At 32.5% G+C, this 26,424-nt stretch overlaps 1 protein-coding gene across 3 annotated transcripts; it reads right to left on the bottom strand.

The window, feature by feature from the left end:
• Positions 1–1,576: 1,576 nt before the first annotated feature.
• LOC114326479 (uncharacterized) lies at positions 1,577–26,393 on the bottom strand. 3 transcript variants are annotated; one of them, XM_028274868.2, is made up of 10 exons: positions 26,081–26,388; positions 24,980–26,020; positions 19,582–22,548; positions 14,954–16,498; positions 10,965–11,146; positions 10,096–10,310; positions 7,484–7,724; positions 7,065–7,215; positions 2,002–2,147; positions 1,577–1,747 (listed from the first exon to the last, which is right to left on the bottom strand). In XM_028274868.2, exons 1-10 carry the CDS (start codon positions 26,163–26,165, stop codon positions 1,676–1,678), a joined length of 6,645 nt encoding a protein of 2,214 aa, XP_028130669.2. In that variant the 5' UTR covers positions 26,166–26,388; the 3' UTR covers positions 1,577–1,675. The 3 variants fall into 3 exon arrangements, 2 of the variants coding, with proteins under 2 accessions (XP_028130669.2, XP_028130668.2); XM_028274867.2 differs by having other exon boundaries at positions 24,980–26,388; XR_007696360.1 differs by lacking the exons at positions 1,577–1,747; positions 2,002–2,147; positions 7,065–7,215 and adding an exon at positions 11,213–11,313 and having other exon boundaries at positions 7,614–7,724; positions 24,980–26,393.
• Between the last annotated feature and the right edge of the window lie 31 nt (positions 26,394–26,424).

Raw genomic sequence — 26,424 nt, 5'->3', positions numbered from 1 at the left:
GAGGTTTTAAGGCGTGAAATTTTGAAAATCTTATTTTTAAAGGAAACTGAATATTATTATGCAATAAAAAATGTGCAAGTTCCCTATTAGGTTTGGCATTCGTTTTGACACTGACACTATTAAATGACATTTAAAATAGTTCAAACGATCAAAAACACTTGTGAGGTTACATAACTGTATTTTCTACTGACGTTTATAATGTAATTTTAAATTCTGTTTACTTTTTTGGAAGAATGTAAACATAATTTAAACGAATGACGTCACGACGCGTTTTGGGCCACCTGTTTTAATTTGAATTTTTAATCATCTTTATGGGACAAACGAAAGCTAAACAAAACTTTTTAATATTTGATACATGTTTTAAATTATGTTCTGTTGTGATTTATAACATTTTTTTTCGAATTTAAAATTTTATGCAAGTTCCCTATTGGTGTAGAATGTAAACATACAACGGCGTGACGTCACGACGCGTTTTGGTGTGGCTGGTATAAGTTGAATTTTTAGTCGTCTTTAGGGGCCAAACGAAAGACAAACAAAACTTTTTTTATCTTTGATACAGGTTCTAAATTATGTTCTGTTGTGATTTATAACATTTTTTTCGAATTTAAAATTTTATGCAAGTTCCCTATTAAGATATTTATTTTAACTTCATATGAGAGGGACAGAAACTCCTCAGATTGAGAAAGAATCACACTTGGATCTCGGTAGCGACATTTGCAAATATAAATAAACCATTGGATTACGTTTATTCTGCTTCGAAAATCTAAAACGCAATTCTCAAAGTATTACATAAAATACTTATAAAGTTTTTATATGATACGGGATAAAAAATGTTACAAAATACTTCTTCTCCCTGTCGTCGAAGTGCCGTCTCCCAATCGGAGGATGGATATCATCATCACTATCTTTACTCTATCTACCGCTGCTCTGAAGAGTTCTATAGCATTTAAACCAGTATCTTAAATTCTTTAACCTTGACACTCTTCTTTCTACACTCCTTCCTCCTCTTATCTTTCCCTACATTATCAGTCTTAGCATTTCATATCGCTGTCCCCTCATTACGTGTCCCGGATATTGTAACTTTCTTATTTTTATTGTGTTTATTATTTCGTATTCTTTGACCATTTCTTGCAATACTTTCTTGTTCGTTTTCTTCTGTGTTCATGCTATTCTAAGTATCCTTCTGTAACACCACATTTAAAATGACTAGCTTATTTACGGGTTCTTGCTTTAATGTCCAGCTTTCAAGTCCATATTGCAGTACCGAAAACACGTAGAATCTCAAAGCTCTTACTCTCAGTTCTAATCTAAGGTCAGTATCGCAGAGAACCGTTTTCATTTTTACAAACGCATTTCTTGCTATTTCTATCCTGGCCCTTATTTTTATTGTTTGATCATTATTGGCTGAAGTCCAGGTTTCTAGGTATTTATATTTGCATTTATCAACCCTACAAAATACTACTTTTCTTTTTTTTTACGAATTTTTAATAACCAGAATTAATCTCTACAAAAATAAATTTTGTATCACATCTATCCACTTTTTTTATAAAATCAAATAAAAAAGAAAACTACATAGTTTACTAGAAAAATATGAAATTGTTTAATACATAATAACTTTACAATTCTTTGAGTGTACAATTTTGATAATAAATTACTTCATAATACATAACAAACTTCACAAAACGTTTACAACATTTGTATCTATAGGAAAACTCCTTTTGCCTTTCAAAACAAAATTTTGGATTTTCTAAAAATAAAAAAAAGATCATATTAATGTTTAGTAAGGATGAAATACATTTACACCATAAAATCAACAATTAGTACTTTCTCTCTCTCGCTCTCTCTTTCTCTCTCTCACTCTTTCTCTCTCTCTATCTCTCTCTTTCTCTGCAAAAAGTGAAGTGGACGACCAAAATTCAAGTGGAGAGATGAAGTAAAAGATGATACCCCCTTTCCGCCTCACTCTTTCTCTCTCTTTCAAAAACACCCTGATAGACTTACCCTATTTAACGTATCTGCCATAAATCTATCAGCACTCCTTAATTTCTCTTTTCTTTGGTTAGTTAGCTTTTGTTGTACTTCTGGTAATTTTTTGTAATTTCTTTTGGTTATTTCTCTCATCTCCTGTTCGGTGAATAGCTTCTGACCTAGAATGTATGTATGATAATAAAAATAGAAATTAATATACACTGACCATTCTTATGAACAGGCATGGGTTAATTATTATCACAGGCACTGTTTTTAATCATCAAAGAAAATAATATCGAGCATTAGTAAAACAAAAAAATATATAATTCGAAGTTGTATTTCCAGATAAATAAAAGCTCTAAGGAGACGAAGTTTCTTGATAGGCGTTTTAGGTTTCTACTACCCAAGTAGCACAATAAAAACATTTTAGATTTATTTAAGGTTTATAAAGGTAAGGTAAGTAAGAAGATAATGGTTTTAAAGCTATTTTTTAAAACTGTTAAGCATTTGTCACTAGTTTTAAAGTATCTAATACGAGTATCAAATAAGACTAATTAATCTTAATAGATAATTTATCTTATTGTAGTTTTAAAATGGTTTATTCTCAGTTCACTTTAAAACTAATCAGTCTTATGAAGAATTTCCGGACTGTTTGGTTTTATTAGTTCCTGTTTGTTACCTTTTAGTTTTATTGTAGTTTAAAAGATTCTCCTAATATGACAAATAAAACCTATTATTAGAACTACTTGATCTCAAGACTATTATGTCAGTAAAACATATGCCTTAAAACTATTTTTTAGTTTTCTTTAAAGTTGCTTTCTTAAAAGCAATTAGTAGGCTATATTAAAACCAAACGCTCTTAACTGAACCAATTTGGTTATCGTAAAGACTAAACTATGCTTCTTATTAAAAACAATAAAACTAAACTCATCCCCTCTTCTTTCATGTCCAAAATGGTCGGCCATTTGTTTTAGAGCGAAACAGTGGTGTAGTGTGTTGTAAAAAGTGGAAGAACAGTTAGTATGGAAGAAATAAGTTGCAGGTACTTAAAATATAAACGAACTGGTCATTTTAAAAAAAAAATCAACACACACAGCACTACGAGGCCTCGATTTTAGGTTAGATTCACATTAAAACCTAGTGGCATTATTGACAGCAGCATTAAAACTTTCTTCATCCAGCCTCAAAAGTCCACCGCTGAACATAGGCCTCCTCCCCTCGTTTCCAACACCATCTATCCTGCGCCGCTCTCATCCAGTTTTTATTTAGCTTTCTTAAGTCGTCAGTCCATCTTGTAGGGGGTCATAATTTTTCGTTGGAATTTGGGCAAGTAGTGGGGTGCAAATTTTAGACCTCCCCATGTCTTCTTTTATTTATCATTCGCTTGGTTTTCAAGTAATGAAAACCAAGAATGGTTTAACCAGAAACTTGGTATCATTAGGCGTTTTATTTTTCCGGAAATAAAACTTCGAATTGTTTTAAGTAGATGTCGCTAAGGCATCCATATCGAGTTATTTTGTTGTGATTCGGTATTAGAAGGCTTCATTTGTTTCAGTTCGTTCAGAGATAGTCATATACAGGGTGAGTCATGAGGAACTGTACATACTCCTACCTCTTATTGAGGCTCCTATGGGGAATAACAAATGACCATTAAAAAGTGTCTGCTCCCATTGTTTAATAATATACAGGGCGAGTTTCGCATTTTGACAGAAATTTGTATTCGTCATAATTTTTGAACGGTCAGATCGATGTGTCTTATTTTGGCCAATCGTTACACTATTACCACCTAATCAACTAATTTATTCAAATTAGAAAAAAATCAGATCCGGCTTTAAAAAAATAAGTTAGTTTGGGTGTTAGAAAAAATTTCACCCTGTATACGCTTTTTGAAAACTCTAATGAATTTTACAAATAAGACAAATAGGCACTTAAAATGGCATAATTATTTTTTCCCCACAAGATTACTTAATTTTTTATTAAAAAATCAAATTTGTCAAAATCTGAATTTTAACCTAAAAATAAAAAAAAATGAACTCACGGTTTAACTCGCTACAACTCTGTTCCATTTTAATATTTTTTTTTCTAAAATTTTTACAGCACATACCTCTTACCATTGTGAAGACTATGAAAATTGTTGTAGACTTTCAGTCTTCTTCTTGTAAAAGTTGCAAACTTGTAAATCGCAAAAATTAGATGGAAAAATTTAAAATTTATCAATTTGATCACGTCTATGTTAAACTATAGAGTCCAAAAGAAGTGTTATGGGAAGTTTTAGATCTAGACGTGTTATAGAAAAAAAAAAAAGGTAAAACTTTTAATTTTAAGAAAAACGTTGTTTTTGTAAATTAATTTTTGTAAAAAAAGTTAATTTTTTTAAATCTGCAAAAACTTTGCCAAACTTTTTATGAATAGTCAAATTTGATTTTTTTAATAAAAAAATAAGTAATCGTGTGGGGAAAAAATAAATAAGCCATTTTAATTGCCTATTTGTCTTATTTGTAAAATTCATATTAGAGTTTTCAAAAAACGTATACAAGGTGAAATTTTTTCTAAGACCCAAACAAACTAATTTTTTAAATCCGGGCCTGATTTTTTTCTAGTTTGAATAAATCAGTTGATTGGGTGATAACATAAATTAAATATTTGTTAAAAAAAATTCATTTTTGTAATAAAAGTTATTTTTTTTTAATCTATGGTTCACTTTACCAAACTTTTAATTATTCATAGTCAAATTTGATTTTTTTTATAAAAAATTAAGTAATCGTGTGGGGAAAAAACAAATATCCCATTTTAATTGCCTATTTGTCTAATTTGTAAAAATCATATTAGAGTTTTCAAAAAGCGTATACAGGGTGAAATTTTTTCTAAGACCAAAACGAACCTATTTTTTAAATCCGGGCCTGATTTTTTTCTTGTTTGAATAAATCAGTTGATTGGTGGTAACATAAATTAAATATTTGTTCAAAAAAAATTAATTTTGGTAATAAAAGTTAATTTTGTTAAATCTATGGTTCACTTTACCAAACTTTTAATTCATAATCAAATTTGATTTTTTATAAAAAATTAAGCAATCGTGTGCGGAAAAAAATAAATATGTTATTTTAATTACCTATTTGTCTTATTGTAAAATTCATATTAGAGTTTTCAAAAAGCTTATACAGGGTGAAATTTTTTCTAAGACCCAAACGAACTAATTTTTTTAAAGCCGGACCTGATTTTTTTCTAGTTTGAATAAATCAGTTAATTAGGTGGCAATAGTGTTACGATTGACCAAAATAAGAGACACATCGATCTGACCGTTCAAAAATTATGACGAATACAAATTTCTGTCAAAATGCGAAACTCGCCCTGTATATTATTAAACAATGGGAGCACACACTTTTTAATGGTCATTTTTATTCCCCATAGGGGCCTCTATACGAGGTAGGAGTATGTACAGTTCCTCATGACTCACCCTGTATACACTCTCTAAAGATCTCTAATGAGAGTGAAACTAATAAGGGCATTTAAGACGCTCTCTCAGCAGAACTATATAAGGTAGGTGGCGACCACCTAGCAAGTCACATCCACGCGCTCATCAGAGACGTATGGCAAGAAGAGAAAATACCCGACGACTGGAAGAAAAGTATAGTATGCCCGATCTATAAAAAAGGAGACAAACTCCAGTGCAAAAACTACCGTGGAATCTCTCTACTATGTACAGCATATAAAGTCCTCACGTATATTATAAACCAGCGGCTCCAACCACTAGCAGAAAATATTATTGGAGAGTATCAGACGGGCTTCCGACGGGGAAGATCGACATTGGATCAAATATTCACAGTAAAACAGATCTTGAGCAAAGCATGGGAACACGATATTGATGTTCACAACGTGTTTGTAGACTTCAAACAGGCATACGACTCAGTCAAAAGAAACAAACTATACTATATATTGGCTGAATTGGCAATACCACACAAGTTAATAAGACTCATTAAAGCCACAATGGATGAAACTCAGGCATGTGTACGAATACAAAACCACCGGACAGACTTTTTTAACATTTCGCAGGGACTAAAACAGGGAGATGGGCTGGCCCCAACATTGTTTAACCTGGCACTGGAGTATGCGGTTAGGCAAATGCAAACTGGACGAGGAAATCTACTGACCAACCGAACGGTTCAACTGGCCGCTTATGCTGATGATATTAATATTATGAGTAGAACATCAACAGGAGCACAGGAAACATATGCAGAGTTAAAAACACAAACAAAAATGCTAGGTCTGGAAATTAACACAGAAAAAACAAAAATTATGACTCAGACGAGAAGAAATATAGTCCCAGAAAACATTATACATGAAGATGACATTGAAACGGTTGAAAAGTTTACATACCTGGGAGTAGAAATATATGCCGACGGATCAGAAGATGGAGAAATAAGGAAGAGAATAACGCAGGCAAACAGAGCTTATTTTGCCCTCTCCCATATATTTCGGTCAAAAAGTGTCCACCGAAATACAAAGATGAGAATCTATAAAACCTTAATTCGACCAATAACATGCTATGGCAGTGAAGTCTGGGTGCTGAAAGAAACATCCAAAAACAAACTCGACACATTCGAAAGGAAAGTACTTAGGAGAATACTAGGACCTGTGAGGGAAAACGGAATCTGCAGAAGTCGATACAACAACGAGCTTTATCAACTTTATAAGGAAACGCCCCTGTCAGACTTCATTAGATTACAAAGATTGCAATGGGCCGGACATGTGATAAGAATGGGAGAGGATAGGCTACCAAAACGAGCACTGAATGCTAGAATGCAAGGAAAGAGACCGGTTGGGAAGCCACGAAAGCGCTGGGAAGACACAGTAAACAGCGACGCACCAGCCCTTTTAGGAGTCCGTGTATGGAGAAGAGCAGCCACAGACAGGCAAGGGTGGAGGCAAAAAATAAAGGAGGCCAAGGCTCAATTTGGGCTGTAGTGCCGTAGAAGAAGAAGAAGACGCTCTCTGAACGAACTGAAATATAGGACGTCTCTCGATTTACAGCGAATTCTTTTAAAAAATATATAAATATAGTACCTAATATAATTCTGGGATTAGGCAACGATACTTACGTTTCAGTCTATTATTGTTAGCATTTTCTTCCAAAAATTTTAATTTTTGGTCATCCTTATTTAACTCTCTTTCTATCTTGTTGTTTATAAGTGCCAGCCTTCGGTACTCAGCTGCATCCACAAAATGAGGACGATTTTTTTGCAAATATTCCTAAAAATAGTAATTTGTGGATTACAAATAGCGTAGTTGCAAATTATAATTTTATACTTTCTATACATCATGAAAAAATGATTCAAACAACTGATCACTCAGGAAAAGGATGATATAAACTGAAATTCGTCTTGATCAAAATTGTTGTGGACATGTTGTAATTGTTTGACCACGCACAAAATTACTCTAGAAAACAACAAAAAACTCTACATTCACTAATTTGAATAATTTTCAATTGAACAATAATCGAACAAAAATGTATACTTACTTGTAAGGAATAACATTGCTTATTCTCTTTTCCGTTATTCATAGTTTTACATACTTCATCACTTGAATAATTCCCATTGTTCATAATATCAATATTTTCACTATCTTCTGCACTTTCTAACCTCTTCATTTTATCTTCATCTTTCCTATAATTATTTTCCCTATTTTTGTGTTGCTTTCGATTGAAAGGATTCGGCACTTTAATTTTGATTTCTTCAAGCTTTTTTATTTTCTTCTTTGACCTTGAAAATAAAAAAAAATTGTTATAAAATACTTAATCTAGTTGCTACTACTCATTATTACTAATAAAATAGTCTCAGTTTATAACGCTAGTGCAGTTTGGGAGTACATCAAGGTAGTCTGCTATTTATTGGGCTTACAGTATACAAGGAAAGTAACAGGGTCAGTGCTACGCTTCAACCGCCTATGATTACCCAAGGTACTCAGTCTATTCAGGCTGAGTTGAAATTCCGCTTTCAGTTTTGTTGGGTCGAATAACTCGATAGAACTATTGCCGATGCCAAGCCCAGAAAGGAGGAGGTTATCTTCAGTCAGATTGGTACCCTAATGATAGACTTTAACCGTATATAGCTCATAGAATATTTGATGACACAGCAATATTTGCAACTGAAGAGGATCCAAGAGCTGCAGTATTAAAACTTCAAGAACACCTAGACCAAATTGGACAGTGGTTAAAGAAATGGAAGATAAAAGCTAACGAAACTAAGTCAACACATATAACTTTCACACTAAGGAAAGACCAATGCCCAAATATTAGCCTTAATCAAGTCAACATACCACAACAGAACATCGTCAAATACCTGGGGCTTCATCTTGATTCTAAATTAAACTGGAAACAACACATTTTAAAGAAGAAGAAACAAATTGAGTTGAGAGTGAAAGAAATTAATTGGCTTATAGGTAGAAAATCTCGACTCTCAATTGAGAACAAACTGCTGATTTATAAAACAGTCATCAAACCTATATGGACGTACGGTATAGAACTATGGAGTTGTGCCAGCAAATCAAACACAAAAATTATCCAAAGAACTCAATCAAAAATTCTACGCACCATCGCAAATGCCCCGTGGTACATTTCCAACCAAACCCTTTATACAGACCTAAACATCCCGTTAGTCAGCACAGTAATTCAAGAAAGAGCCAACAGACATCACGAGAAATTGGAAGACCACCCCAACCAATTAATATTACCATTACTACAGCCACTAAACAACAGAAGATTGCGAAGATTATGGCCCATAGATCTTCGCTGAAACTGAGGTGAAACCGCTGGGTGATGTACCTCATAACGCCATTTTAGTGTACAATAATACATTGATATATGTTATTGTACTTGTTATCAAATTAGCTTATAGAATATGCAATTCTGATTGTTAATAAATGCTTACAAAAAAAAAAAAAAAAAATATATATAGCTCATAGAAACAGGTGTCTCGGAATAGGAATGATTTCATTACGACGATCAACACGAGAAAGGGGACACAGAATTTATGAAAAGCGAGAACTATACTTCGAATAGATACTTGGAACGTGAATTCTCTAAACACAATAAAACAGGAAATTACAAAAGAAAGGAAAAGAGACGGAGGGAAAAGAAAAGGGTCAAATTATGCTGGATGACCTTCTGATGATTTACAGTGGTGCAGCGAAAGAAATCAGGGCCAAAGACGGAGTCGCCCTGTTAGTACACACAAACTCTTTACAGTAAGTACAAGAGTATAAATATATCTCTGAAAGAATAGTTAGTGCAAACGTCAAACTGAATGTCAAGCCTCTGAATGTGATAGCAATTTATGCAGCTGAGAACAACAGAGATACCACCACAAGAGAGAAGACATACACCAATAAACACCTTCAGACTGTAATAAACGAGACGCCAAATGACGAATATAATCATTATGGGTAATTTTAATGCCCGTGTTTTCAATAATATGGTTCCTTCTGACGGATCTCTGCACGAAATACCTATTAATAATACATTTTTCCCTCATAATAAAAATAATCTTTTGAAAACACTAGAGAACAAAGATTTATGATACACTATATTCTGTCGAATAGAGAGTTACACCCTTTCAAAACTTGGATGTAAGAGCACTAACATCTTGAATGTAAGACTGTAAAGGCTACAGGTCCAGATGAATTATCAACAGAATTAACAAAACCTATCAACCCTTAGTCTCCCAGAACGTTTAGATTTTTTTGACAGTTACTTCCCAACGGTATTTTAAGTCCGCTTTATTTTTTTTGGTCATAACTTTTTAAAATAAGCTAAAAGCGTTGTTTTTTCCCAACGATCCTTTTTTAGAGTCTCTACAAATCTTATTCTATATTTAACACGAAATTGTTTGAATGACATTTGAAGTATTAAACATCAGCTGATAACTAATAAATGATATTTAACACAGAACATTCTCAAATTAGATCTACTTCAATACATGGGATTTTAGGGTATATTAGTTTATGTTTATAGGGTACCAAAATTTGGTGGTACCAAAGTACCGTAAGGAGACTAAGGTATAAAAATCATAATTTGGAAATGATCTTTCGACATTATGGATTACTTACATCTTTACCTATTACAAAAACGCTTACCTAGATTTAAACTTTTCAGGTGTTTCATCTTCTAACGTCAAAGTGTACGCTATTCCGTTCCGATTTTTTTGAGTTTTTTTCAATTGTTGTCTACAATGTTGGCAGTATTCAAAATTCTTAGTTTTCACAGATTTTTTACAGGTACAATAGTTTTCAGCGCGTCTAAAGTGGTCTGTTACAGTTTTGGAAGGGGTTGAAGATTCGGTGGTGGTATCCTACATAACAAAACAAATTTAACTATCAGACTAATTTTATTAGTTTATAAGTTTCTCGAGATAACGCTTTTTTAAATTTAACGATTTTTGATTTTTTGGTATCACTCAGAAGTCAAAATAACGAAATCTTTTGTAAGAAAAGGGTGAAATCAACATATTAATTATTGTTAAGCAAAAAATAAGCCTAAAAATATCTCGACAGCGTTACCTCACGAAATGTCTAAAGAAAATCTATCCAAAATTTCAGGTGTTTTAGTTAAGTAGTTTTTAAGTTACAATGTCCAGCGTCTTTGAAAACAGCAGTTTTGAGAAAAACGCGTTTAAAGTCTTGACAACTTTTATTTTCAATTTCGTTTTTGTCTGTCAAATGGTAAAGTGATGCACACTGGAATATGTTATGAATTGCGGAGTAATTTACACAAGAGAAAGGAAACAGATGTTGATTCAGATGTCGTTTTTCACTACGAAGGTGCTGCAAAGTGAGTCGTAGGTAGGGATATTCAACATGCTGTATTTCCGGTAATTTTGCTCCGATAAATCTGAAATTTTCAGAGAGTACTCTTGAAGTTATGTACTTTTTTAAAAAAAATCAAAAATTTCAAAATTTTCAAACTATTCCCCCCACTTAAAAAAGAAAACAATTTAATTACTTACTTCTGGATTAGCGAAACATATAGTCGTTAATATGGGCCGTTTCTTGAGGCACACCTCGCAAACGGAAAACTGTTTGTTATTGCTCCGCAATAAGGATATCTGTTCCAATGGCACCTTGTTCCCACAGCAGCAACACGTGCTATGTGCGGATGAGTTTGTGTATACTGAATCGGTGGGTGAGTCTGAAAAACAATAAAAATTTTTCAAGAAAATTCTTTGTCTACTTTTAGAAACAAAAACTCTATCACCTGTATCATGTTTGAATATCCCATATGAGGATAATTTACTACAGGAGGATTGTTAACTGACACTGACTGAATTAATAAACTTGCGTATTCTTTTTCTGGCTCTGGAAAACATTTTAGGAAATTGCTGGGTAAATTTTATATTATCAAGATTAAATTAAATACGGTAGTGCAGCGAGTAGTGAAGAGATTAGTGTCTGGGGACTCAGGAGCCTGAGACCTTGGAAGCTCTGAGGAAGACATTAGAGAGGATAACGAAAGCTCGGCACAGTGACAATCGACGCGGTTCAACCAGGAAGTCTGTTGAGTTTAATATTAACTTTTATAATAATATTGATCTTAGGTTTAAGTTTAATTTCACTAAGTGCGGAAGCCTTTCCGAATATCATATTATACAGTGAGGAGCATGCTAATAACTGGAAAAATAGCGCAAAAGATGGAAAACGTAATAAATTGTGAGATAAGAAGAAATGAAACTAGTAGAGTTGTTAGCGATAGTAACATATAAATTGACATTATATTGATTGTTTCCCACCTTTAGACGTATCAGAGGAGTATGTCAACTAAAACTGTCACTGTGACAGTGGCATTTCTCAAATTCGTTCGATACGTCTAAAGCTGGGAAACAATCAATATGTCAATCTATAAGTTACTATCGCTAAATTTAACACCTCCACTAGGTTAATCTCTTTTTATCTCACAAATTAATATGTTTTCCACCTTTTGCGTTATTTTGCCGGTTATTAGTGCGCTCATCACTGTATACAAAATATATAGTTTGAGTTTGGTTCTTGAATCTTAATACATTTTTTACTAGAGTTTCGTGGGCTTAGGTTCATAAAAGAAGATTGTCTATGATATTCTGACATTTTTGATTCACATTTTTTTTTCAACGTTTCGATAATAGATCCGTGTTTTTTTAAAGAAATATTATTGATTAAAAGACACTTTTACAAGAAATATACTACAATTTAAAAATAAACTTTGACTTACCAAGCATGCAAAATTGGTTGCGAACAAACATACAATTAAAAAAAAAAAGTAAAAATATAGGACAGACTCACGAAGTCATAACGTTAAAAAATATTTCAAAATTGGTATGGTGTTTGTTGTTGTTTGGTTTATCATTTAAATAATCAATTGTTTCCACATCATAGGCGTTCTAAAATTATTCTTTTGTGTATTTTAGATTAAATTTAAATACATTTTGTTTACATTTTTGACATCTTTTTCATCATTTATTGCATTATTTTTTTTTGATTTCTATAAACTCCAGGAGCTCCCTCTTTTTTCTGTTATGTTCTCTGTTTAAGATTTTAGTTATCTCAAAATAAAATTTATGTTTCTTTTCGTTTTCATGTATTGTGTGGGATGTTTAGTTTTTTTGTCATATTTGTGAGAACGTATTCTTGAGCTAAGTAGCCGACTGGTTTGTCCAATATACACCTCATCACAATTTGAGCAAGGAATTTCATATATAACATGCGACTATTTTAATTGAGGGGTTTTTGTTTTTAGTTTTGTAGAATTCCTTTTCAAAAGATTGTATTTTTTATGAGCAATTGTAATGTTATGTTTAAGCAGGAGATTTGTAAGTTGTTCTAATAATCCTTTTACATAGGGAAAAGCCATATTATATACTTATTTACCTTGTTATTTTGTGAAGTGAATCCTCACTTCAAAACAAGTTCAACCATATGTAACTCTTGGTATTTTATCTAGTCACGAAGGACTTAAATAAATAAAAACTTCTCAGTGTCCAATAGTTTTGAAATAATTTAGTAAATAAGTGTAGAATGGAAGAATCAAAGGAAATATGATTGAAAGAATAAATAGGTCTGGATCCCGCGTATGAAAAAAAAGTTGATTAATAGCAAGCTGAAAATTTGTTAATAGCTTAAGGGTGTCTAGTTGGATGACCTTTGATATATGGGAACACCGGAACAGGGGCAATTTTAATTGTGAAACAGGTTAAAAATTTGGAACGGCCAGACCACGAAAACGGCACATTTAATTTGTCCGACAGAATAGACTTAAACTCTCCGAACAGAGATTAAACTCTCATGGAAAAATCAGACTGCTATTTATCAGCTGTCATAATTCCTGTCATTTGACATATTCTACATGTTCCACTCATTAAAACGCCCATTTGGTGATAAGTATCAGTCTGATTTTTGCATGAGAGTTTAATCCCTGTTCGGAGAGATTAAGTCTGTTTTGTCGGACAAATTAAATGTGCCGTTTTCGTGGTCTGACCGTTCCAAATTTTTAACCTGTTCCACAATTAAAACTTCCCCTGTTCCAGTGTTCCCATATATTAAAGTTTGTCCGACTAGACACTCTTAAGCAATTTACAAATTTTCAGCTTGCTATTAATCAACTTTTTTTTCATACGCGGGATCCAGACCTAAAAGCTATACTCTAAAAAGGGGTAGTTCCCTGGGTTGGCTGTATACCATATTATAGTTAAACAAACTCTAACATTAAGTAAAAACCACTTCTATGTAATAGGTATATTTACTAAAATTTTAAAAAATCCCAATGGATTGAATAAAATGTTTCCAATTCAGAACGTTTTCGGACCTATCAGTCCATCATCAGTGAATTTAAATACTTGCTAAATAGCCACAGAACCAAACAATTGTAATTATAATTCAATCTGCATTATGTTGTTGTAATATTGAAAAGGTTAAACGCCGATGTTAATAGATATAACCTCTGGAAACATCGTGAAACTCTAATCGAGAAACTTAATCAGCCATCTTAGGCCAACGTTGACTACCAAGTGTCAATAAAGCCATAGGTTTCGCAGTCAATATCCCAACCACACACACCACTTAAGTATAGAATGTTGTGATTTTGACATTAATTCTAATAAACAATATGGAAACGAAATGAAATTCAAGAAATTATGCTTGCTTATCCTAAAGAAGGACTAAGAACCTGGAATTCAGACAACACTGATCAAACAACAGAAATAAGGACCAGGATAGAAATAGCAAGAAATGCGTTTGTAAAAATGAAAACAATTCTCTGCAACAAAGACCTTAGATTAAAACTGAGAGAAGAGCTTTGGGATGCTACTTGTTCTCGATAGTGGAATATGGACTTGAAAGCTGGGCATTGAAGCAAGAACACATAAATAAGGGATAAACAAGCAATGACACATAAATTTGCTTGGGATAGCATGGATACAAAAGAAAACTAACATGGAAATGGAGAAATGGGCAAAGAATACGAAATAATAAACACAATAAAAATAAAAAAGTTACAATATCTGGGACACGTAATGAGGGGACAGCGATATGAACTACTAAGACTGATAATACAAGGAAAGATAAGAGGCGGAAGGAGTACAGAAAGAAGGAGAATGTCCTGGTTGAAGAATTTAAGGGACTGGTTTAAATACAGTTCCATAGAACTCTTTAGAGCAGCGGTAGGTAGAGTAAAGATAGTGATGATGATATCCAACCTCGGATTGGGAGACCACACTTAAAGAAGAAGAATCCTAAAGAAGTAACGAAGCGCCCGATGACGATATTAGATATCTTGAATTGAAGATATAAGTAGAAAAGTGCTACAATGTAATAATAAATAAATAAGATATGATTGCGGAACTAAAACAGCTACAGAATGTAAGGTAAAAATAGACTATTCAAATTTAAACTTATCTCTCAGAAATGATATGAAATGGAATAGGTATGTTAAACCATCTGCACTATAAATGTAAAAAGTAAATCTTACCGTCAGTCGAAATGGGGGTTTTTTGAGGGGTAGCAGCACTACATGCTTCGGTACAATTGTTAAGCTTTTCATTTTGACAACAACACCTAGGCTTTTTGCTCTCACAATGACATGAGCAACAGGATTCTTTTAAAACTGATTTAGATCTAGTTCTACAACAAACGCGTTCTGCACACGAAGAGTAGCATCTTCGACGGCCACTCTTCTTTAAACTTGCTTCTTTTATATAATAAGTTTTAACTTTTCGACTTTTATGAGAGTCCTCTGAAGGAGCACATATCAACATATGTTTGGATTTTTTCTTCCTTTTGTCTCCGCAACAATAACACGGAGACTTTTCAATACTACTTTGAGAAGGACAAATGCATGCGAAACTATCTATTGATCGAATATCATTTGAGAGTAACTCCGTCTGAATACCTCTGGAGTTAAGGTTTTTCTTTAAACTGTCAATATCAATTTCTCTGCGTTTTTTACTCTTAACTCTTGTAGTTTGTTCACGACTAGAAACTTTTAATTTGTCGGTACTTGTACAAATATCATCACTGTGTCTAAGACTTGGACCAACTTTGGCTTCTGATGATATAGATATAGTTTGTTCACAACTAGAGACTTGTAATTTATCAGTACTTGTACAAATATCATCACTGCGTCTAAGACTTGGACCAACTTGAGCATCTGACGATGCAAATATAGCTTGTTCACAACTAGAGACTTTTAAATTATCAGTACTTGTACACATATCACCACTTTGTCCACGAATTGGACCAACTTTAGCGTCTGAAGATGAAAATTTATCAGTACTTGTACAAATATCATCACTACGTCTAACAGTTGGACCAACTTGAGCATCTGACGATGCAAATATAGTTTGTTCACAACTAGAGACTTGTAATTTATCAGTACTTGTACAAATATCATCACTGCGTCTAAGACTTGGACCAACTTGAGCATCTGACGATGCAAATATAGTTTGTTCACAACTAGAGACTTTTAAATTATCAGTACTTGTACAAATATCACCACTTTGTCCACGAATTGGACCAACTTTAGCGTCTGAAGATGTGAATTTATCAGTACTTGTACAAATATCACCACCTTGTGTAAGAACTGGACCAACTCTGGCATCTGACGAAGTAAATGTAGTTTGTTCACAACTAGAGGCTTTTAATTTTTCTGTACTTGCACTTATATCATCACTAGTTTTTCTGAGGGTAACATTTGGACCAACTTTGGCATCTGGCGATGTCAATACGGTTTGTTCACCACTAGAGGCTTTTAAGTTAACTGTATCTGTACCAATTTTATCACTTAATCTTCTGTGGGTAGTACTTGGACCTACTTTGGCTTCTGACGATGCAATTGTAGTTTGTTCATAACTAGAGACTTTTAATTTATTTGTACTTGTACTAATATCATCGCTGATTTTTTGGTGCTTAAGGCTTGGACCAACTTCGGCTTCTGAAGAAGTAACTGTAGTTTTTTCAGAATGGGGGACCTTAGATTTCTTACCTGAACTTGTATTAAAACCGCTATTTCCAATTTCTGTCAACAAATTTTAGTTTAGAATAATATTACTATATTTTTATGAATTCAACCATGATAATAAAGAATTATTTAAAATAAACAGTACTAAAACAAGGCGACATTACGATAACCTATGTGCTTATTTGACAAATATATTATACAGGGTGATTGATTAGTGGGGTAAAGCTCAATAGACCCGCTATAGTAATAGATAGCAATAAAAGTTAATATCAAAAATTGTAGCCAACTTTGAGTTTCATATTTTAAAGTTAATTAGAATGTTACAGGGTGTTCGATAACATCGTGGCAGACCAAACTTATGTTTTTTTTAATGGAACACCCTATATTTTATCTTATATTCAAATTCCTCTTAACGTCCCCATTACAAAAATATTAAAGTCTGTTATGATATACAGGGTATTTACAAAGTTATAAACAATTTTCTATGAAAATCGTAACAAGTTCAGCTCCCTGTATAAATAAAAATAAGCAAAACAGCAATGGTTTATTGGTGTTATATTTTTTTATTGATTATGAAAATTTTTAAGAATGGTTGATATTGCTAATTTTCTTTATATCGAATACAGGGTGAGTCAAAACGCAAGTACATTATTTTCTCAGTGATTTTAAATAGAACACCCTGTATTTTATGTCACTATCAAAAAGTACCTTTTCCGCAAATCGCCAGGAAATTTTGACATTCCTGTCAAAATTTCTTGAAGAAAAAGTCAGGACTTCCTTACTGTAAGGAAATGATATTTCCGTACAGTTGTTAGTGTTCTACATAAATGATAGAAAATTATTAATAATCCATAAAACGTCTGTATGCATTTTCGTACTTTTCTCTTGATTTCTTTGGCAATAATTCTAATGAATCAGTATTCACTGCCTCAACCAGCTCTGGAGGAGTCCCAGGAATGGAAATTTCATCATCACTTATCATTTTACTTTCGAGAACACCAGCAATTAAATTTATAAGCGTCAAGTTTGACAATTCAACCTCAATACGTTTCCATAGTAACCCAAGTAATTTTATTAGGAATTTCAAAGCACCATTTATTTGGGAATAAAATTATCGCGTTTTTTTTAAATCAATCAATATCTGTCGAATTTTAAACGATTTGCGGAAAAATAGTATGTTTACCTCGTAGGAAAAGCCACATTCCTGGACTCTGTGTTGCTAAGTCGTCCAGGAATGTTAAGCTTTTCCTACCCGGTAAACAATGTACTATTACCGTAATTTAATTTTTGTATAATATTCCCTATGTCTAAATTTATTAGTTTTCGAGATATTTTCATTTTTTTAGAGCAAATTATTAATTAGGGGTCTAAATTTTTCCAAATTTTAAATAAGCCATGACTGAATTTTTTAAAACTGATAATTTAAGAATACTGATTATCAATCCGGTAATCAATGTAACAATGTAGGAAATAAAGAAAGAAAAATAATTTACTAGTAATAAATTTTACAAAATAAAACACAACCACAACATACAACATTTTTTGAAACAGTAATTAAAAACTACTTTTGTATGTAAATGTAACAAATAAAGAAAGAAAAATAATTTATTAGTTATAAATTTTACAAAGAAAAAAACACGAACACGAAATACAACATTTTGTGAACACAATTAAAAACTACTTTTGTATGTAAATGTAACAAATGAAGAAGGAAAAGTAATTTATCATTAAAAATTTTTACAAAAAAAACAAAAACACAAAATACATTTTTGAAAAAATTAAAAGCTACTTTCAGTAAAATATTTTATATATTTAATTACAGAAGGTGTTCAAAATGAGTTGAGTGAATGTGTTAGTTACATTACGAAGCATTTGTAAATTAACACTTCGACATACACTTTGTATTATATTTTTCATCTCATACCTTGTTGTTGAAGGCATTTTATAACCTTCATTATTAACGTAACCCCAAAAAATTCAGTCCAGTTTATTAAATTTTGGTGATCTTGTGGCCACGCTACTGGTCCATTGAAAAATGAAAATATCTCGAAAACTAATAAATTTAGACATAGGGAATGTTGTATACAAATTAAAGCACGATAATAGTACTTTTCAATAGTGATATAAAATACAGGGTGTTCCATTTAAAATTACTGAGAAAATAATGTACTTGCGTTTGGACTCACCCTGTATTCGATATAAAGAAAATCAGCAATGTCAATCATTTTTTAAAATTTTGACATTAAGTAAAAAATATGGCATCAATAAACCATTGCCGTCGTGCTTATTTTATTTATACAGGGAGCTGACAAACTTGTTACGATTTTCATAGAAAATTGGCTATAACTTTGTAAATACCCTGTATAACATAACAGACCTTTATATTTTTGTAATGGGGAAGTTAACAAGATTTCGAATATAAGATAAAATATAGGCTGTTCCATTTAAAAAAACATAAGTCTCGTCTGCCATGATGTTATCAAACACCCTGTAACATTCTAATTAATTTTAAAATGTGAAGCTCAAAGTTGATTACAATTTTTGTTATTAACTTTTATTTCTGTCTATTACTATAGCGGATCTATTGAGCTTTATCAATCACCCTGTATAAGTGTATAACCGATACTTAGGAGGTCTAAAAGTGTGAATCCACAATGAGTTTATCTCATGAGATTTTTGGCTCATGAAATAAAAAATCAAGAAATAATTTACTTTGATTAGATTATTTTGTGATAATTATGTCACAAAAACTCAGGTGTTTCAGAGAAATATCTCATATTCTGTGGACACATATCTAAAATAAATTTTTCATGAGACAAAAATCTCAAGATATTTTTTAGTTTCCTTGTGGATACTTACTTTAAAGGTGCGAATCCACAATGAGAATATGTATTTCATGAGATTTTTGTTTCATGAAAAAAAAAATCAAGAAACATTTATTTTCACTGTGTAAATAGACATGAGATACCTGATATAGATACTAGTGATAATTTTGTGAAATAATGTTTCATGAGACTTTAATTTCATAAACAGGATCATTGCAAACTTTGCATGAAATATTTATTTCACATGCTACACGTGAGTGAAACTGTTGTGTCGTGGGATAAAAATAAAAAAGATTATTAAAAAAATCATCTTACCTTTACTTTCTGACGACCGTGAGCGTGATTTTTTAGAACCACCAGTTGAGGTTGCTCCTCTTCTATGCTTTTCAGATACAGTAGACACACCCACGTCAGTTTCATAGAACATCGGTGGGGTATGTTGAGCATTTAGTGATTTGTGGCATTGGTCACTTGCTTTTTGGTCTCCAGTGCCTTGATCTACAAGCGTTTTAGCAGTAGTCTGAAACTCTTTATCAACCACAGGGCTGTGACAAGTTCCTGTGTCGATGGATACTCTTGCAGAGCTTTCAGCAGATCTTGGACATGTTCCTTGCTCAACGGATACTATTCTAGGACTATAATCAGTTTCTTGATCGACAAGTGATGGCTTATGGCATACACCTTTATCAGCAGTTTCTCGCGGAGTACATGTATCAGTTCCTTTTAAAACTTGGGAGACTCTTGCTTCAATATCTTTATCAACTGATTCAATATTATTGTTTGAACCACTTACTCCTCTTTCAGTCAACTTAGCGAAGTATCCTTTTTTTCGTTCATGTTGTGTACTACATTCCTCAGTGGATTTACCAACAGACTTACTGACAGTTTCAGGAGGATCCTTAGAATATGTTGCTTTTTCTTTTGAACATACGTCAGATTGAATGCTAATGTGTTTATTTGTATCTGACTCAGTAAATGACTTTCTTGAAATTTTAATTGATTGTGTACCACATTCATCAGTGGTCTTACCTACAGATTTGTCAACACGTTCAGGAAGATCATGAGAATATGTTGCTTTTTCTTTTGAACATACATCAGATTGAATGCTAATATGTCTATTTGCATCTGATCCAATAGATGACTTTCTTGAATCTAAAGAACTTGTCCTACCTAATGGTGCAACAGTTTCAGTAGTTGTCGCTGCACTGTGAATAGTTCCTGTGCTTTCATCACGAATACCTGCTTGGACTAATTCATTGATACATTCGGCTCCTTCTGTTGAAACAACTTTAGAATGTGACTTAAGCGTATCTGTTTGCGAACTACAGTCCGTTTTTGTAAACTTTGGTTGAACATATTTTTCTTGTGTGAGCAATACATCCTGAACTCTTTTATCATCAACAGGTACAAGATTTTGTGTGCCAACATCAGTACATTCATTGCTAAGTGCTCTAGTGTAAACTTCAACATCTTTTTTGTTAAAATGTTGTAGTAATTTATTTACAAACTCACAACTACACGAACTAGAAGCTCCACATTTGCAATCAGAAAATAATTTTCTTAATAAGTCTGTATCTACTGTACTCGTAGTAGAACTAGTGGTTCTGGAAGATAACGGACAAATACAAGATGAAATTCCACATTTGGAGCAAACGGTTTTTGCTGATTTAAAGGAAAGACCTGAACAGGTACATGGTGTGCTTTTACACTTGCATTCTGATTTTTTCGTTTTGGTAGAAATTTTTTTGCATATGCAGGGGTAAGTAGTACATGTAGAACATTTTCTTGATTTTGTTTCGACGCTACACATACAAGATAAAGCTTTACACAAACTGCAGACTTTCTTCTGAGATCCTTCTGATGATTTCTTAGTTGGTATGAATGTTCCCACATATGAATCTTTTGGACTTATGACACACATACAGGAATACAGCTGACAAACTGAGCATGTTTTTACGTCATGAGTTTTTTTGCAAGAACAGCATGTACAGGGTGCTCTATGGCAATGAATACATATAGTGTGTGAAGAATCTCTGCTGGTAGCTGTGGAACTAGCAGTAGTATTACAAGAACAAGTGCTCGAATAAGATTTGGCTTTGTCGTTTAAATGTTTTTGTACTTTATTATCACTGACTTTAAATGGGTTACTTATTCCTTGTAAGAAGTCTGTAACACAAACACATGGCGATCTCTTGCAAACACTACAGAATGCAGTAACTTTAATATTTGTGGTTTTATCTGTAGCTAAGACTTGGATATCTGCAACTAAAGGAGGCGCTTGGTTATTATCTTGACTATGAACATTTGGATCTTCAACAATATAGTTTTCTCCATTGATTCTAAAATTTCTTTGCCGAGAAGTTCCAGTTCCGAGTTTAGTTTCTATAACATAGTTTCTATGAACAGCATCGTTATTATCAGCTGTGACCATGTAAACATGTGTCATTTTCTTTAAATTTTCTGGTAGAGGATAAGGTTCTTTGTGTTTTTCTAAAATGCTCTTTAGTTTCCCCAAATGATTAATTTCTCTATCTATCCAGTTAAGCTGGTACTGTCTTTCTTTATCAGCAAATTGTGTTACTTGATCACCAGCTCCAATGACTTGTCTACTGTTTTCGAACATTTTCTCTGATACGGTTTTACACTCTTTCCAGTTTTGATGTGACTGTGGAGATGAAGATTTATCAGTGTCGTTAGGTTCTCTAGTAACTGTAAATGGAGTTCTTTTTGTTCTTTTACTCACAGGTACTTCAGATTGGATAGAAGGTTTACTAAGAAGATTGGTACTATCTAATTTCTTCTTTGGTGCTAGTTTACTTTCTTTTCTGTAACCAAATGTAGCCGATTTAGAAGTTGAAGGTTTAATTTCTATTTTTTGTTCTCTTTCATGAGATATATCAGAGTCTGTGCTTTCAGATGCTTTCTTTTTGGGAGATACTTTTTTGTCTTCATGAGATTGGTAAGAGGATGATGTATTTTCATTTTTAAATGAAGAATTTTTAATTTGATCATGAAGAATTTTCGAAGGGTCTGTTTTAGGATAAAACAGATCAGAACTTGTACTTGAGTCTTCTAGGTATTTAGATTCGGTTATTTTTTGTAAAATTTTTCTGATATATTTTCTTTTGGCTGAGGAATCATATTTCTTTGACCTTATTAATCTTTGTAAAACATATATGTGCTTTTCTATGTCATCAGATTTTGTACAGTGAGTTTCCAATTCTTGATTATTTGTTGCAGCTTCAGAGTTTTCAGAATTATTAGAATTTTCTTTATTGTTGTCTAAAACATTAATTTACTTATTTGTATTAAAATATTCTAAATTGAAAAAAACAAATGTAAAAATATTAGATGGAAATCATACTTAGGATGTGATTACATGTGCAATGTTTGTTACGCAAGCACATGCCCATTAGCAATTTGCTGTCTTATACTAAAACGGCTTAAAATTAACCAAATATTATTAAATTGTGTAAATTCTATTTTCAAAAGTCTTTTAATATTCCGAATTAGAATTGATATCATAGTTGTATGTTTTTCCTTTTATGTGACTGCATAAAAGATGTGACATGTTTTAAGACTTTTTGGAACTGCAGCCATTGGTGCATGTAATGACGTGTTAAGAACAACATAAGAAAATATTACATTCAATATCAGGCAAAATCATATAAAGTAGACTCTCTCTATAACGATCACAGGTATTGCGAGGTTTCGCTTACAATGAGGTACACTAGATGTCCCATTAAATTCCTATTGAACTATAACACCTCTATAACGAGGCATATTTGGTTATAATGAGGAAAAACGAAATTGAAGAATATGTTTCTTCACCTGTTTTTGGCGTGGTAATGGCTATAAATAAATATCCCAACTGCCTGTATACAGGAATGCCCAACATCTGTGTGCTTACTGAGTCCAGTGCTGTAGTAAATTCCACCAGGAAATTTACAATTTGCGATTGCCAAGTTTCATTGTTGAAGTCGACCATAGACTACTAATAAACTAAGAGGCATTAAAACATTTCAGTAGTGGACAACTAGATCTGCTTATAACGAGGTAATTAGTACGCAATTTCAGTTCTCGTTATAGAGGGAGTCTACTGTATCAAATAAAATATTCAAGAGTAGGGGAGGGGCAAAAGAAACATTCATAGGCCCAGAACCTTTCATTAGCATAGCAAGAATCATAGCCAACAGCATGATATCAGACTCAATAGACTGGATGATACGTAAGGTACCCATAAAGCAAGTGGATCTTAAACATTCAAAGGCTTTAATATATGAATCTTTGAAGAACAAATCCAAATATATATAATAGTCCGTCCCACCTTGACTTTACAGTGTAAGGAACATAAGCAATGCAGTCCTTATGAGAGTTTTTAGAGCAGAGATGCCGATTTTATCAAAAAGGATTTATAATTACACATTAGAGAGATTAAATTAAAACTGTTTTAGAAAGGCAATCTACAATTTTAGGATTCATATTCGGAATAACTATAGTATATCAAATAAACTTAAAACATATGAATGCTAAAATTGTAGATTGTCTTTCTAAAACTGTTTTAATTTATTCTCTAATAGGTCTGGATCCCGCGTATGAAAAAAAAGTTGATTAATAGCAAGCCGAAAATTTGTTAATAGCTTAAGGGTGTCTAGTCGGACAAACTTTGATATATGGGAACACTGGAACAGGGCAAGTTTTAATTTTGGAACAGGTTAAAAATTTGGAACGGTCAGACCACGAAAACGGCTCATGTATTTTGTCCGACAGAACAGACTTAAACTCTCCGAACAGAGATTAAACTCTCATGCAAAAATCAGACTCCTATTTATCACCAAATGGGCGTTTTAATGAGTGGAACATGTAGAATATGTCTAATGACAGGAATTATGACAGGTGATAAATAGCAGTCTGATTTTTGCATGAGAGTTTAATCTCTGTTCGGAGAGTTTAAGTCTATTCTGTCGGACAAAATAAATGTGACGTTTTTGTGGTCTGACCGTTCCAAATTTTTAACCTGTTCCACAATTAAAACTGCCCCTGTTCCAGTGTTCGCATATATCAAAGTTTATCTGACTAGACACCCTTAAGCTATTAACAAATTTTCAGCTTGCTATTAATCAACTTTTTTTTCATATGCGGGATCCAGACCTATAATAAATTACATACATTCTTCTTTTTGTGTCAATTAATTTAATTAAAAAAATTTTGGACACCCTGTATAATTAATCATGTTAATGTTTATATTACTGAATAGGGAATTGAATAACCTTTTAAATAAGGTTTTTTAAATAAATTTAATTTCCCATCGAAAATACTTACTTTTAAATGAGCTAGCACTCGACCCCTATTCCCATTTAAAAAAAAAATAGTCGATTACGTCATCATACTCAAATGGATGACGTCACTGGTATGATATATATATGTCAAAAAATCATAATTTAAAAATCGAATAACTTTTGTATTTTACATTTTTTTCTGATTCTGTAAATAAAGCAGTTTACAGGGGGGTCAAAATATAGTGAATAACCCTGTACATCAAATAATAATAGCTATAGTGATTGAATACATAATAATAGCTATAGTGATTGCTGATCTCCGTTGTGGAGATAGCACATAAAAAAGAACCTAACATTCAAGAATTTAACGTTAAAGGGAATGGGGACACATCTTTACTTTCATAATGATCCATAATTTAATCACTTTTCCTTACCAGTTATATGACCTTCTGCAATTTCGATAGGATTACTTTCAGATCTCATAGAAATATTTTGTCCATTATTACTACTTTTGACATATTCAAAACTATCGCATTTAGATGCAACACCATTGGAGCTACTTGATTTTCCAGAATCACTAGTTTTATTATTGTCAGGCTCTTTATAGAAAGTAATTAACTCAATTGGTTCTGGAGGAGACTTACAGTCAACCACACTACTCCCAGTTTGAACGCCAACTGCGTATTGCTTCTTATTTGTTTTTGGCAAGCAATCTACTAAGATAGGTTTCGTAAGGCACAAATTTACATTTTTCTTATTGGAATTAGCTGGAAAAGTTATTCCACTGTTTGTAGGTTTCATTAACATGTTACTTTTTACGTTTTCATTCTCAATCTGAATATCTCTCAAAATATTTTTAATGGGTTTATCAGTTTTTTTGACTAAGGGGGTTTCATTTATTACTTGGCACTCGATATTGGGAGAGCCAGTTTCATGAGGTGTAGAGTGGGCATCTGGAAGTCCAATTTTCTTCTTTATATAGTTCAAACTTTTTTTAAACTCTAAAATTTTGCTATTGTTTAGAGAAGAATCTGAATCTGAGCTTAGCAATTTTTGTTTTTCACTAGAATGAAAAGAAGTTGTACCCGATGAGGATGGTATTTCCTTTTCCATAAAAGGAGATGATGATGAGGACTGTACGGTATTTTTTTCGCTAGTTTTGTCTTCGGAACTGCTTGTATATGGATAAATAACTATTTTCACATTATCCGTTGGACTTTTAGGTATGTCATCAATTTTAATGATTGGATGTTGTGTTAATATTGGTAATGAAGCAGTTTTGTGAAGTCTTTTAGCATTATTGTAGCCGATATCACCCAAATTATCCCATTCTAACTTTTTATTTGAGGCTACAGATTCAGTGGGAGACAGCATTTCAGGATTTGGCTCGGGTTTCTCATATTGCTTTGGAGGGATGGTAGTAACATCTCTTGTCGGATATATTATATCTCGTTTTCTTGCAGAGGGTTCATCATCTACAATTTGAGGTAAATATGAAATGGAAGTTCCAGAGAAGTATTTTGGCAGTTGTTTACTTTGGGAGTATTTTTGATAATATTCTAACACCTGTTTTGTTGAAGAATCTTCTCCTTCACTCTTTTCTTTGTCATTTTTCTCCATCTTTTACTTATTAACTTTTAAAACTGGCATTATTTCTGATTTGTGATCAATGACACTAAAATTTTGGCAGATAATAATAAATTGTCACTAATGTCTTAACTGAAAAATAAATAAGAATAATTCTAATTTAAATCACATAATTCTATGATGAGTATTATATTAACTGTTGTGATATTTTTAAATAAAATAACCGAATTTGTAAGATAAACAAATTTTAAAAATTAACGACTGTCAGAAGTGACATATGACAATTGACAAT

Source organism: Diabrotica virgifera, chromosome 2 (genome assembly GCF_917563875.1).
Source record: "Diabrotica virgifera virgifera chromosome 2, PGI_DIABVI_V3a".
Classification (NCBI taxonomy): domain Eukaryota; kingdom Metazoa; phylum Arthropoda; class Insecta; order Coleoptera; family Chrysomelidae; genus Diabrotica; species Diabrotica virgifera.
The sequence above is the reverse complement of the archived record's forward strand: the minus strand, read 5'-3'. Positions and strand labels throughout refer to the sequence as shown.